Below are 14,698 nucleotides of genomic sequence, written 5' to 3'. Positions count from 1 at the left end.
TATCAATGCTAACTAACCTATCGATGCTGCAATACAAAATGAAAAATTTTATTTTTCTTAATACAAATTCTTGACATACCTTCAGCTCATTACGTTATCATACTCAAACAGCCAGAAATCATAAAAGAACAGAGAAAGAAAGTCTAAAATAAAAATAAAAACGTCTCTTTGAAACACAATTGCAGCGATATCTCGCATTTTTCACCGATTTTCTTAAACTAATCATAAAGACTTAATTGCTTTCCATAGCTGTTCTAACAAAACCGAGGAAAATTTTCATACGTCACGTGACATAAGGAGCGTAATTAATCATCAATGAACAGTAATTTCCTGCAATCAATCATGGCCTTTTAGAGTTAATTGCGTGAGAGGTAGATTAAGAGGCATCATTGACTTTTCCGGGCAATCATTTGTAATTGAATTACCTGTGCCATACTTAACCTTAACAACGTTTTAATTCTAAAATGAATATTCGCTTTAGGAAATCACGTGTTTCTTTTAAGATTTATAATTTAAAATTTATGAATAACACGTGATTGCTTTTGAAACAATAGGATTTCTGATTTTTGTTTTAAACGAAAAATTATTTAGAGAATTTCAGATTATTAGGGAATATTTAGATTTGGTATAACACGTTTCGAACAAAAGATCGAATGTTATTTTCACTATCACATATATTTATATCATAAAAAGATTATTGTCATCTTACATTGCAAGTTTTCATTAGACAGAATAAAAACATGATATGGTGATTAATACACTAAATATTTCTCACACACATTTATATCATAAAAAGATTCTTGTTATCTTACAACTCAAATTTTCATTAAACAGAATAAAAACATGTTAGAGTGATTAATAAATTAAATATTTCTTAAACTAGATATTTTCAAATGTAATTAGCATAAAATTAATAAAATTTTGTATGTTTGCTGTCAGTAAATTGATAATTTTTATTTATTTAAAGGGATTTACTTGCAATATTTATTTAGTATACTATTTTAATTTCTGCTATTATTACGCTTGAGAGTTGGAGTATTATTGATTTATTTAAAATCAAAGGTGAAAAATAAAAGTTATGTTTTCTGAATTAGATTAGAGAATCATCGCACGATATTACCTAATTAAGTTCCTGTTTTACAGTTTTTAAACTGTAAATATGCTATCTTTATTTTTATAAATAATTTTACATAATATTTTCCAGTCATACATATACAATTAAAGTAAAGAACATAAAAAGAACTATTTAAAAATGTAAAAGAAGACATTTGGAATTAATTTTTTCCGCTATTGTAAAGTATTCTCTTTTACTAAATACAATAACGGTTTCTAAAGAAACAAGTTGCCAACAAGTAAAAAACGTTGCTTTAGTAACCGAGCAAAATGATTAAGTTTAAATTGTATCACAATAGAATCAGAAACTTTATCTGTGGGACCTAATCAATTTAATTAATGAAAATATTTAGGTTTGACTCATCATTTAATTCACTTAGTGTAATGGAAATTATTGAGCTTTGTTCGACTTTACAACTGTTTGGAAGAGCTGAAAACTTACAAAACTCCATGCAACTTTACTCGTCCTTCATTTCAGTACATGCTTTAAAAGAACTTTGAAATTTGTAAAACTTTTGATGGAAACTGATAAGATTAATAATCTTTGCCTGGTAAACACTTGCCCGATATTTCCTATACTGAATATTTTTTAATGTTAAATGGCACTGCGCGATACATAGTTCCCCTGCCTTCCCAACACTGATATTTTTACTTATCTATATTAATTGGAAATTAAAAATATCGAATAAGCGTTTGAATAGTTAAAGAAAAAAGAATTTAATACAAATATAAGAGTTTAGAAAAAAATGTAAAGTTTGAATTCTAACGATGAAAATCTAATTTTTTCCGATATCCCTTTTTTACTGTAATGTATACACTAGTTCAGAGATCGCCAAAGTGGTCTATATAGACCCCCAGGGGTCTATTTAACAAAAGTTTGGGTTTATCCGAGCCAGGGGGTCGAAGAAAAACAGTTCTTAATACGCAAATCACACATATCTCATTGAGTGTGTAAAATTTGTGAATGTTTTTATAATTGAATTAATATCAGTTTCTTTATGGAACATAAATTAATAAACGTACATTAATTCGGGTGAATCAGGTGTTTATGTACCAGAGAGCAGTGGCATGAACTCAGCACTTCTGGTTTATAAGTCATATGCATATGTGTGCTTGTCCAAATGTCACGTGTGACGAGCATTGACGTTACAAACGCAAATATCATACGCAGTTTCAGCTATCTTTGCAAACTGTGAACAGTGTTGAATATTTGCAGTGTCATTATTAAAACTTTTATAGTTTTGGATAATTAGTTATTGTTTTGATAAAACCATTCGTTTAGCTTAGATATCAATTTTAATTATCAATACATGTAAAAAAGAAGGCAAGCATTCATAATATGAATTAGTACAGCCCGCGACAAAACTATAGCACACTTCGTATTTTTTTACGAAAATTGCAAAATGTTCGAAAATATTATTTATATCTGATGTGTGTCTTTAACTGTTCTTATGAATAACAATTTTGTAAGAAATTAAATTAAACTACACAGATCAAATTAAAAAAAATAATATCTCCAGACACACCCATCTCATTGATTAAGAAGCAATAAATGCGTAATTACTTTATTTATTATTTCTACTTATTTATAATTACTTATTATTTAATAAATATTAAGGTAAGAATTAAGGTAAAAATTTCAACATTAATATATTTTTCATAAAACTATTGTTACACAATGTACTATTACTTTAATAAATGTTTAAAATCATAAAATAAATGCACAGACACAGTATCTAATAGAGTTTTACTTTAATTAACAGAAAACTACTTTTATAGGGGTCGAAGGAGATTTCGAAAAATTATATAGGGGTCGATGATCAAAAAAGTTTGGCGACCCATGCACTAGTTAATAATTTTTTTTTTATTACTTTAAGAAATAACAGTAGCGTTTTATGAAAGCTTTCAATGTGTAGATCGTAAAAAGAGCCTTATTAAAATATTATAACAGAACATTATAAAGACTAGGAAAACAAGTTATATTAAACTTTATTTCTAAAATCTTATGTTTGAATTAAATTTATTTTTCCGTAACGATATTGTATCATGCAATTTGTCAGCAATTGATACCTTTATAAATCTATTCCATGCAGTTTTTTTTATATCGGTAGGTAGTTTTTTAAAAAAAAACAAACAAAAAAGTAGTAAACCAGGCAAGCCTATTTAAAAATAAAATCATGTTTACGAATAAGAATACTTATATAAGTAGCACGTTCCGGTATTATCTACACTGATGATTTTATAAGGTTAAGTTACACTGAGCGGTATTCTCAACGATGATGTTTTTCTTTATCTATCCTAATCGAATATTAAAATACAGAATAAGTATTAAAATATCAATGAATACATTAATATCAAATCAGACATAGCAAATATTTCAGGCATTTTCCAAAGTGATTTCGGAATTCCCCGATGAAACTCGACTTTCTGCAGATTTCCGTCTTACATGGTAACATGTATACTACTTAATGAAAAATAAATGTTACTTTGATAAATTACTGCAGCATTTTATGAAAGCTTTAATGGTGGACGACATGGTAAACAGAATATTATTTCCAACCTTAAAATCGTTTTGCAAAACAACGGAGGTAAAAATTATGGTCGTGAAATCAACACAAGAGTGCCTTGGAGACTAAAGATGTCTTAATCTTAATTCATCCTTTATCATTCATAATTTATTATATACAAGCAGATTTATATGGCTGAAAAAAAACAAGCTTAATGTAATATGCATCATTCCCAAAAGAACACTCTACAAAGAATAAAGTAAAAGAATAGCATCCAGAAGAGTATGAATGAGATGTTAAAAATTCCAAACAAAGAACATTGGTGAGAATTCCCCACCCACCAATCGGAGCATAACAAGGTGGCTAAACAAAGAACCACCCTTTCTCCCCAAGAGTAAAAAAAAGCAGAAAATCCATTTCCATCTTCTGCTTTCTAAAGCTGCAGGTGCCTTCAACAGCCACCAACAAAAACACATGTTGGTCGAAATCTACAAACTGTCCCTGGCCTTAATCTCTGGACAAGATGAAGGGAATGCGATGACAACAGCGTTACGGGTAATTTATCAATGATGTCATATTGAATCTCATCTTGGGCATCCTTCTGTTTTCTTGCTCTTCTTTTTTTTTCTTCTTCTTCCTCCTGGAAGATGCGGATGGTTGGAAAAGTAGGGAAGAAGTTGAGATGATTGCTTGTTAGCTTTTTCTCGAAGCGATGCTAGAGGATTATGCTGGGGTGAAAGATGTCATGTAGTCTCTCTCTTTGTTTGATCGATAGTGTTGGGAAGAGAAGGTGACAAAAATTTTTGACAATTTTGGTCGTTGTCGAGAGAGAAATTTTAAGGAAAAGGAGGGTTAGTAATTGTAGAAGTTGACGGTGAACGAGACACTTGTTTTATTAATTTTTTTTTCTTCTTTTAGCTAAGGGAGAAATTGTTTGAAAATGATTATTTTTGAAAGAACAATTTTATTTCTCTGCCTTCAGTATTTTAATTAATAATCGCGAGGAAATTTCCGGCAAAATAAATATATTTATAGAAAATTGATGGATTAGATGGAAACTCAGAATTTTATTTTACATACATTTTAAGATTATAAAAGTAATTTTTATATTCGTAACAAAATAATTTGCGTTACTGGAACACAAATGTCTACTACAATCAATATCATCCAATATTCATAAATCAACAAGCAAGACTTTATTTGAAGACTCTTCGTACAATGAAATCTAATCCTTCTTGGTTTCGGTATTTTAATTATTTTATCTATGAAATAACAACTCAAAATGATCAGATGAATTAACATAAGTTCACGAATACAATATATATGAAAATAACAAATGAGAAACCTTTTTTCAAATATTTGTTATCAAAATGGTATATATCTTTAAATGCTTGATATTTCAACTTCTATTTTTTTAAAAGAAAATTCCACATTGTAGCAATAGCGGATAAAAAAGAACAACTTTTAAATGACGATGGTTTTTCTCATATGGATGAAAAATGATGCAGTTAGTTCTAAGAAAGAAGAAAGATGAAGACGCGGTGGATAAAGAGACAGATTACGTTTCGTCACATTTCTTAGTTGTCACAGTAGCATCTCTATTGTGTGGAAGATATGATGGATAAGAGTTTTTGCTCTTTTTTATGTTTAGAGATGTACTTTTTTTTCGTCTCTTCGCCCATTAGTTCCGCATCGTGTTGCAACGACGCATTTGTCATAGTTGTTTGGAATATATTTCACAGCCAATAGTGCTTGTTGAGCCATGGATATAGCCAGAATTTTTTCTTCTTTCCGGAAGAAAGGAATGGTGTAGATATTTTGCGGTTTTTATCAATGCTTTTGTCACGAATGTTTTAGTAAGTGATTTATTTGGATATGGAAAATTGAGTAAATGGTAATTCGACGAGTAATGGTAAATGAGTAATTCGACGAGGACTCTGTGCAAACAATTGTTTGAGTTTCAAGTGTTTATTATTTATGGGTTCATAAAGAGAAGCGGTTAGTTCTTCGCTTAGTGAACGCCTTGAGTATTATTCTCCGCTTAAGATATCGTACAGTGCATTGCATCAAAGAATGCCATTTTGAATTTGAAATAAATTTTAAACACTACATTACTGATCTTCCTCAAACTTGGTCCGTTAAATAAGAGAAAAACATAAATAACCAATTTAAACTTTATGTTAATAATCATTTCGGTCACCTAACGCTTAACGATAAAAAAAACTTTGCTGAATCATTTTACTTAAAGCATGGTAAAAATAGTTTTAAAATTTAGCACAAAAAGCACCTTATTGCTTTGCATTGTAAAAAAATTTCATGTATCTGGACACCAAAAACCAAAAATAGATCCTGCTATAGTTAAACACCTAGAATAGTCTTTTGCACTACTTGTGTGTAAAGTATCAGCTCTGTAATAAAATTCCGGATCAAACTACGGTATATAGTACCGGCACTTTAGGCTATCATCTGTAAAATCCGTTTTACCGTAAAATCCATTTTTACAGTAAAATTTTTATAGTAATATTTATGAGTGTTTCAGTTATTTATGGTATTTATTACTATAAAAATTACAGTTTATCAGATATTTTTTTGTCCCATAACATGCTAACGTAACGTGTAACGATAAAAAGTATCAGCATCCTGAGTGCCGGTTCTTTTAACCTTAGTTTGATCTGGAACTTTTTACAGTCCTTCACCATGTTTTTTATTCAATATTTATAATTACAGTAAGGTATGATACGCATAAGAATTAGTAAAGTTATTTTAAGAGACAATATAAAGCAAGGTAGCATGCATGCAATTTAGGTAGCATGCTTGCACAAATTCTTCAAATAGAATTGTTTTTTAAATCTAACATACGTGTATAACGGAAAGAATATTAAAACGAATTGGAATAGGGCTTAAAAGAGAAGCGAATAGATTGTTTTCGATATAAAATTATTTAATACACTGAACAGATATTTAAAAATTAAAACATGAATATTCTAATTACACAACTAAAAACGTATATACATATTTTATCGACGAGCTTTAGTTTCCGTAGATGAAAAGCAACATTTCAAAAAACCACAGACACTCGCCAACTCGTCATCGATTCTAAACTATTACAGACGATATCCAAAGCGTGCAATATCGGAGTTTTTTAGGAACCGAAAATATTTAACGAACGGAGTAAAGGTGCGTGATTTTGGTGTAAATTCTTTGTATTTAGGTGCCTAGACCTTTTATTCCCCTTTAAATTGTCTGGTATGGTGTAAAATTGAAAAAGACATTTCTTCCATTGCATATTTTTTAGGGTTATTCAACATCAAATTCGAAGAAATATTACATGACAATTTTTACAGTATAGAAGGCATGAAGGCCAAATGTGACGCGTTAGTTCTGTAACTGCGGCCTTTACGAATTGAAATTTTTCCACATAATATTTTTTCCCTATCATTTCAAAATTATAAAATAATATATAAATTAATTTTAAATTGTGCATTTCAGTTTAAATCCAATTAATAGTCAAAAGAAATTTACAAAGTGCAAAATTCTGGTTTAAATTTAGTGCATGCGTTATTTCATATTCATATTATTTTTGTAAATATTTTTTAATACATAAATTTTGCCAAAAACTAAACCGAAAGAACAATGTTTAGCAAAAAATGTAGCCAGTTTCATAATATCATCGAGTTCGAATTTTAAGTACGCTCTCTAAATCTGTAAAATGTTAAATTCGCCTTTATTTTAAATTTTGTATTAATTTTTTCTAACTCTAAGTGACTCAGAGTTAAACTGAACTAACTTAAACTGACCTTTAAACTCGCACATTCAAATAAATAATGGATTATTTATTGAATGCTAGATTTGTCTCACCTTTGCTATCATTTAAAAAAAAACTTTCTAGACCATGGGAATTCTGTGGTAATACTCAAGGGCTAAAAATGTCCAGAAAATTTTGGAAAATAACAGATTTCTGTAATTTTTTTTTATAGAAAGTATATATTAAAATTTCCCCAGAATGATAAGCATTGGCTTATTAGTAGCTTTATACTTTTGCCAGTATTAATTAATTTCGTGAGACTGCATGTTGTTGCTCAACATCATCGAGAAAATTTTTAAGCTTGTTAGGAGTTTTGGTAAGCTTTAAGCAATTCCTTTTTAAATTCCTCAAAAGAAATAATAAATTGCGAAAACTATTACTCATTAATTATTCTGCGATTTAAAAACTTATTTTATAAATTAATTTTAAACTGTTATAATATTTAAAAAAATTTGTAATAAGCATGAAATAAAAATGAAAGAGAAGAAACAAATAATTCATAAGAAAGTACTTACCGGCCTCCTAAAGCTGGAAAATGTGGAAATGGAGGAGGAAAATTCGGTATTATGGAAGGAGAATGCATGCGACCTGTAAAACAGTATTTCTTTTAAAATCAAGAATTTGTTGAAAGAAATTTTTACGCTGACTTCTTATAACATGAATCCTTAAAAGTTCTATTTCTAATTGCAAGCAAAACAAACACATAAATAAACTAATTCACAATATTAACACCTTTGAAAATTTTATCATTGGTTTTGTAGAGCATTTTTACTCGTATATAATAAGACACGCTTATATTTTCTTCTTATGAGTTTGCTCTCTGAAATTTGAAACTGAATTTAAATATACTGTTCTGAATTGTATTATGCAAATAGTTTTTCTACACTGAGAAAAAATTAAGGCCAAAACTATCTAAATAAAGTAAAATTTACCATGTTTTCGTCTATGTGGAAATACCAAGAAGATCGGTAATTTTTACATCATACCTTAAAGCATGATATAAAAACCATTTTTTCGGGTAAATTTACTTTTCAGTTTTCTATTTTTTCTAAATATGTGGTAGTTAGAACTATAATTTTGAAAATCAGAATTTTCGGTAAACCGTTACCATTTGAACTAAAAGTTTACCAAATGGTTTGAATACCGTATATTTTAGTTTTTTTTCCAACCAAAATTATGTTTCTTTTTTTTATCAGAAATCTCATTATACAGTACGGTAATTTTACCACAATATTTTTCTACGTGATCTTCCTTTAATTTTGGAATGCCACCCTGCTTAAATTACAAAATATGTAAAATTTGTTGTTCTACATAAGAAAAAAGTGTCTGCTTCTTGATATTATAAATACAGTTATCGAAATCAGTTAAAAAAATCCAAACATGATACCAAGCCATTTTCTGCGGAACTGTGAAAATACGTATGGCAAATCTCTAAAAGTTTACTTGATTGAAATACAGTGTTAAAGAATTAGTGAAAATCTTTTTAAAAACCAACATCACTAAACTGAGTATTAGGCTGTACACTATGAAAAATTTTCGTGTGGCTGAACACCAAAAATGGTGGCTACTACTTTACACCAAAGTGATTTTCCACGTAGTGTTTTATTAAGTGCTCCACTACACCAAGAAGTCTGTTACACTGCTTGATGTAAAGTAGTCGCCACTTTTTTTTGCATTCAGCAGCACTAAAATTCATAATTACAGTAAAACAAGATACACAGAAGAGTTAGAAAATGTATTATTAAAATAAAATATAAAGTAAGAATCAATTATTTAGAATAATATGTACACCTACTATCAAAATAAAATTAGTTTGATAACATAAAGACGAACTCGAAAGAGGTTTAGCAGAACGGAAATTGATAACAATTATACAAGCTAATATCACTTTACAGTTCGAAATAAAGTATTGTTCCTAATACACAATAAAAAACACACATACTTATTATAATGCCGAACAACAAATCATTCAATCAAATCACATCTAATCGCTAACAAGTATTAAGTATAGTACAAGTATTAACTTCTGGCGATAAAAAAAAATGCGCTTATATATCGGTTTACTTCGGAAAGGAAAATATTTCCCATTTTGAGTGAATGATTGAAAATTTGGTGTTAGATAACTCTAATATAAGTGTTTAGATTTAAATTACACACTTTAAAACGTATATAAACACTCGATTTGGTATTAACCTAGAATAAAGTGTTCCTTCACACTATTTTTTGGGTTAGTCAACATCATATTCGGAAAAATATTACACAACATATTTAATAGAGTATTTCATTGCTTAAATCTAATTATAAAATTATTAATAAAACTTTTCAAATTTTACAAAATTTTAATTCATTTTAATATTCTTTATTCATTACACACATGTTCATTTTTTTAATATAGAATTTAGTTAGTACATTTTCATAAATAAATTTTAAAGGACGTTATATTCGGGAGAAAATTTTCATCTCAAATTCTGTTTTACTTCGATAACTAGCTTAAAATTTGAAATATAGAAAAACAGAGTTCAGGCAAACTTATAGTAAACCATGAAGTTCCAACGGGAAACCTGCAAGTGACGTAGGGAGGGCATTTCGATCCCGATTGGTTGTTGAAATGTGACATTTGCTTACGTTAGCAATTTTTCTTTTCATTCAATTTCGAGTAAGTCAAACCCATTAAGTATCAATTCTTAGTAGTGACACATTCTATACTACTTCAAAAAATTTCAGTTCCTTTATTATATATTTGTTACTTAACACAAAGATAGGCACGAAGCTGTATTGAACATAAACAAACTAATAATGCATCAAAATTACCAGACACCCACAAAAAAAGCATAATTACATGTAATCATATATTTTGATTTCTTGTAATCATAATTAACCGTAATCGTTTTTGTTGTGATTACTTGTAATCGCAATTACTTGGAATCATGATTACAGTTGTAATCAAAACTTTGATTACAGCTGTAATCAAGATTACAAATAATTGATTACTGTAATCAATATTGTAATCATGATTACAGCTGTAATCAAAATTGTAATCATGATTACAGCTGTAATCAAAATTGTAATCACGATTACAAGTAATTGATTACTGTAATCAAAAAATGTAATCGATTACATTTCTGGCCAATTCTGGCGATACGGTGTCGTATTTAGTTAACTACACGTTAATTGACATTTTAAATTATGTGGAAAAACTTAGTTCGACTATACGTTTACAAGCGATCAGCTGGCACAGAGGTCATAGGTCAGGTGTCTGTGTATCAGTGATTGTCGTACCCAAGTAAGTACCTAATTGCTGGAAAAAAAATTTAAAATAGCAAAATGCAAATACATTATTAGAAAATTTCCCTAATATGTAATCATAAGTTATCCTCTCATAATTTGTTTTCATTTTGATATTTTTGAAATTTCTTTTCAGCATTTGAAACTTCATGGATAGCCGACCGGCCTGCGTAGGGGGCTGGGAACTGTTCTTGCATCAGAAAGGTTCTGGGTTCGAATCCCGGGCAAGGCATGGATGTTTCTTTCTCTCTATCTGTGTTCTATGTCCTTTCTCCTTTGTGTGTGTGAATGTGACCCTCCCTATAAACGGGTTAGTGGTTGTGTGAATGGTGTGGCAGAAGTCAAATTCTTGGCCATAGATGGCGCCACTGAAAAACAAGAACAATCGCACCCCCCTGCCTAAACAGGTATACGACAAAAAAAAAAAAAAAAAAAAAAAAACTTCATGGCTAGTTCTAGATTCACCAAAACTCACTTTTTTCAGACTTTAAATTTTAAATTATTTAGGGAGGTGAAAGAGAATTTGCGATGGAATGTTTCTCCCGTGATATGGCGTCCTCTTAAGTATTTTAGAAAGAAAAATTATAACACCTTCCGTATTTACCATAGATTGAAAGTTGGTTTTTCAAAAAAATCACCAAAAAAATAAAAAGAATCAATTATCATAAAAGCTTAAAGAATTCTTTAAGGGAAAATTTTCTTCATCGTCAAAGTGTTATTCAGGCTTACAATAGAAATCGCGCATTTAATCACCATACTTTCGAGGGTCTCCCCCCATAGATAGTTTTCGAATCTTCAGAGTTTTCTCCTCATCACTCTCAATCCATTACACGCCACTCTTTCATGTCGCGAACGAAGATTGCAAAATCAATAGCACCTTTCCCTCATTATTACTAAATATTTTTGCCCCCGGTAGCACCTTTGGGGTTTTCGAAGATCCAAGTGCTTATAAAAGATGATGATGCCCTTTTGTAAGGGATGCAAACAAGTTTCATTAGAATTAATGGCAAATCTAATGAAGTAGAAAAATAGTTACTGTGTTATGCATATTTATAATAATTTGTTAGGAAGGAAATAATGCGTATACTTTCGGAGCAGATTTTTTATTAAATTTATTTTTCATTATTCTTCATAAATTAATTTGTATTAATTTAGGTCAAAATTAAAACTGCATATGCTCATTTTGGAGAAAAATGCATGGACTTAAAATTAATGTGAACAGAGAAATGTGTCAGAGAGATGTTTGTTAGCTGCCGGCAAGATTTGAACCAATGATCTCATGGTTCTTAATAGAATGTTATAACCTCCACAGTCGTTTTTTTATTTCCAATGAGCTGCACAATCGGTCTTGCCGATAAGCAGACCTAGTGCGTTCTCCAGAGGTGGTATATCCACTCTTTCAGGACCACCACAATGGATGAGATACCGTTAGTCATGTTAATGTGGACGTCTAGTTTCTGCCACACTAGATGGCAGCACCGAGACTCTATTTGGATGCTAAAGTGCACTAGGAATTAAATTTTGCCGGAAATGTCAAGAGCCAATAAGGCAATCCAGGGATCTTTTACATGCCACGTAATCATATGACATGGACGCTGAGGATTTTCTGCATCGCGAAAATCTGGTGTCTCGGCCGGGGATCGAACCCGCAGACTTGGGCTCAGAAGGCCGACGACAAACTAACTGTGCCACCCAGCCACACCTGCACAGTTGTAGAGTGTGCAAAACAAAATGAACCACCCTGAATAACTTTTGGTCTATTGATCGGATCCTCACGTTTCAGAACTTAATGATTCGAGGGAGTGATCTTAGACATGCTAATTAATTAGTGCCGACGATATTTTAAGTAGCAAAATTAGACACAAAACGTACTTTCTCTGAATATGGTCCCGATAGTTTGTTTAAGAGAGCTTTCCAAAGTTTAGACCACTTAAATTTATTTTTATTTTTTATGCATTTCACCATATCTGGAAAACTTTCTAAGCTAATAGAAGAAATTTTGCGCACAATTATAGAATTCGTTTTTATAAAAATTATTCCTTGAAAAGTATAACTCTGTAAATATTTATTATTTTGTTTAATAATTTTCTAAAATATTTTGAATTGTAAGGTATGAAATTTTTTTAGATCATTTTAAAGAATATACTTTTGCATGGCAAAATACAAAATTTGAGCGTCATCGGTCGAAGAGTTCCCGAGAAACTAAATTTTAAAGAAGCCGTATTTTTAAAATTCGATTTCTCAAGAACTATTCGACCAATTTCAAATTTCGTCACGTAAAATTTCTTTGTTTAAAATTATGTAATTATTTAGCATATTTGAAGTCAACCCCTCGAACCTTTAAGATTGATTCCTAGAACGTGAAAATCCCAACATTAGATCAAAAATTATTCAGGGTGTTCCGTTTTTTATTTTGCGCACTGTACAGCCCAGTTATAGTTAGGAAGCTTTATATATTCCATTCGCATAGGATTCTAAATTCTATTTAAAGTAAGTGAAATTAAATTGCTCTGAGATTTGAACAACTTTATGGGTTATATTTTAACTAAGGAAGTAGAGAATGTATTAAATATATTTTTTGTTAGCATTTAGAACTTTTATATAGTAATAAAATAAATTATTTATTTTACCCTTTGACGCAGAATTTTTATTAAACATATTTTCACACTTTTTCATTATTTTGTATTAATTTAGGTCAAAATAAGTAAAAAATATTAAATTTAGCATTTTAATAATTTATGGTTATGTAATACAGAATGAAACATCGGTGTCTTTTTTTGCCTTTAATGCAAAATTTTCCAAACATAGCTTACTTTCAAACTATAAATTGTCAAATTAGCGCTTATTTGCAATTATTTAGATGTAAGAGAAATAGTTATTTATCACTGAATTTTCTATAATTTACAAAATCAATTATTGATAAATTTTAAACATGAATGAAAAAAATCTTCTTTTCAAACTACTTTTCTTTGGATTTTATATCTTAGTACAAATATAATTCCGACTATCTAACATATTTTTTTTAATTATTAGACTATTTTTTATAATTAAAGAAGCAAGAAAATGGATTTCTTATTACTTTTTATTAAATTCTGCTTTGAAACTTATGATTTTCTTAAGCGCAAGTTTTAAAAAGATTTTAATTTTAATTTTTTGTAGACATATTTAAAGTTTGTCTTTAAATTTCTTCTGTTTTAGTTTTCTGTTTTAATTTTCTATTTTAATTAAATCATCTTCTTTTTACTTTAAAGTTGCCGTAATTCGCATAACAATTAAACAAGTCGAATGCGTGTAAATCAATTTACCAGTTGAGCTGGTAACCCCATTAGTTATTTAGATACTTTCAAAAAAAGTCACTTTTAATTTACAGACTTTATTTCTGTTAAAGCTTTAAATGATTTAATAAATTTTATTCATTTACTCCTGTTTAAAAACAAAGCTGAAATTTGTTACCGCTTTAATTGCTGCATTCAAAAGTTATGGATGCTTTTAGCGCGATATTTTATGCACCAGCACTCAATTTCTACAATTAAGTACAATATTTCACGAACTAATTAAATATCGTCTGAAACATTAAAAGTGGATTAAATGTATTTTTTACAGAAGTTCGTAGCGTAGGTAAGTGATCGAAATAAAATTTAAATTTAAACAACCTTAAGGCACTTATTTAAAAATGTTTCTAATGCACAATCTATAAGCTTTAAAAATAAATAAAATGTAAGAAAAATATTGGAATGGAATAATGATTTACTGTAACATCAAATCCTTAATAATTAACGAAACATTTTAATTTGATGTCTCAATTTCACATGAAGTAATTACTTTATCTGGATATTTTTTATATAATCAATAAAATACTTTACGACTAAAATTATTTTTAAAAAATTGTATAAACAGTATCTGAATTACTAGTTTATCAATCTTAAAAATTTATGATTCAAAATATAAATTATATTTCAAATTTAGTAATGCAGACAATCAAATTAGT

General features: G+C 29.2%; 1 protein-coding gene across 1 annotated transcript in view; it reads right to left on the bottom strand.

Moving 5' to 3' along the window:
• Positions 1-14,698, bottom strand: part of LOC107442001 (tyrosine-protein kinase transmembrane receptor ROR2) — a 233,682-nt gene that overhangs the window by 75,948 nt on the left and 143,036 nt on the right. The window contains exon 5 of the mRNA XM_087159469.1: positions 7,941-8,013. Within this exon, the coding sequence (XP_087015595.1) occupies positions 7,941-8,013 (73 nt within the window). The remainder of the gene's footprint in view (positions 1-7,940; positions 8,014-14,698) is intronic.

The sequence above is a fragment of the Parasteatoda tepidariorum genome, chromosome 3 (assembly GCF_982258835.1).
Source record: "Parasteatoda tepidariorum strain Cologne lab strain chromosome 3, Ptep-v5.0, whole genome shotgun sequence".
Taxonomy (NCBI): domain Eukaryota; kingdom Metazoa; phylum Arthropoda; class Arachnida; order Araneae; family Theridiidae; genus Parasteatoda; species Parasteatoda tepidariorum.
This window is presented reverse-complemented; position numbering and strand designations above follow the sequence as displayed.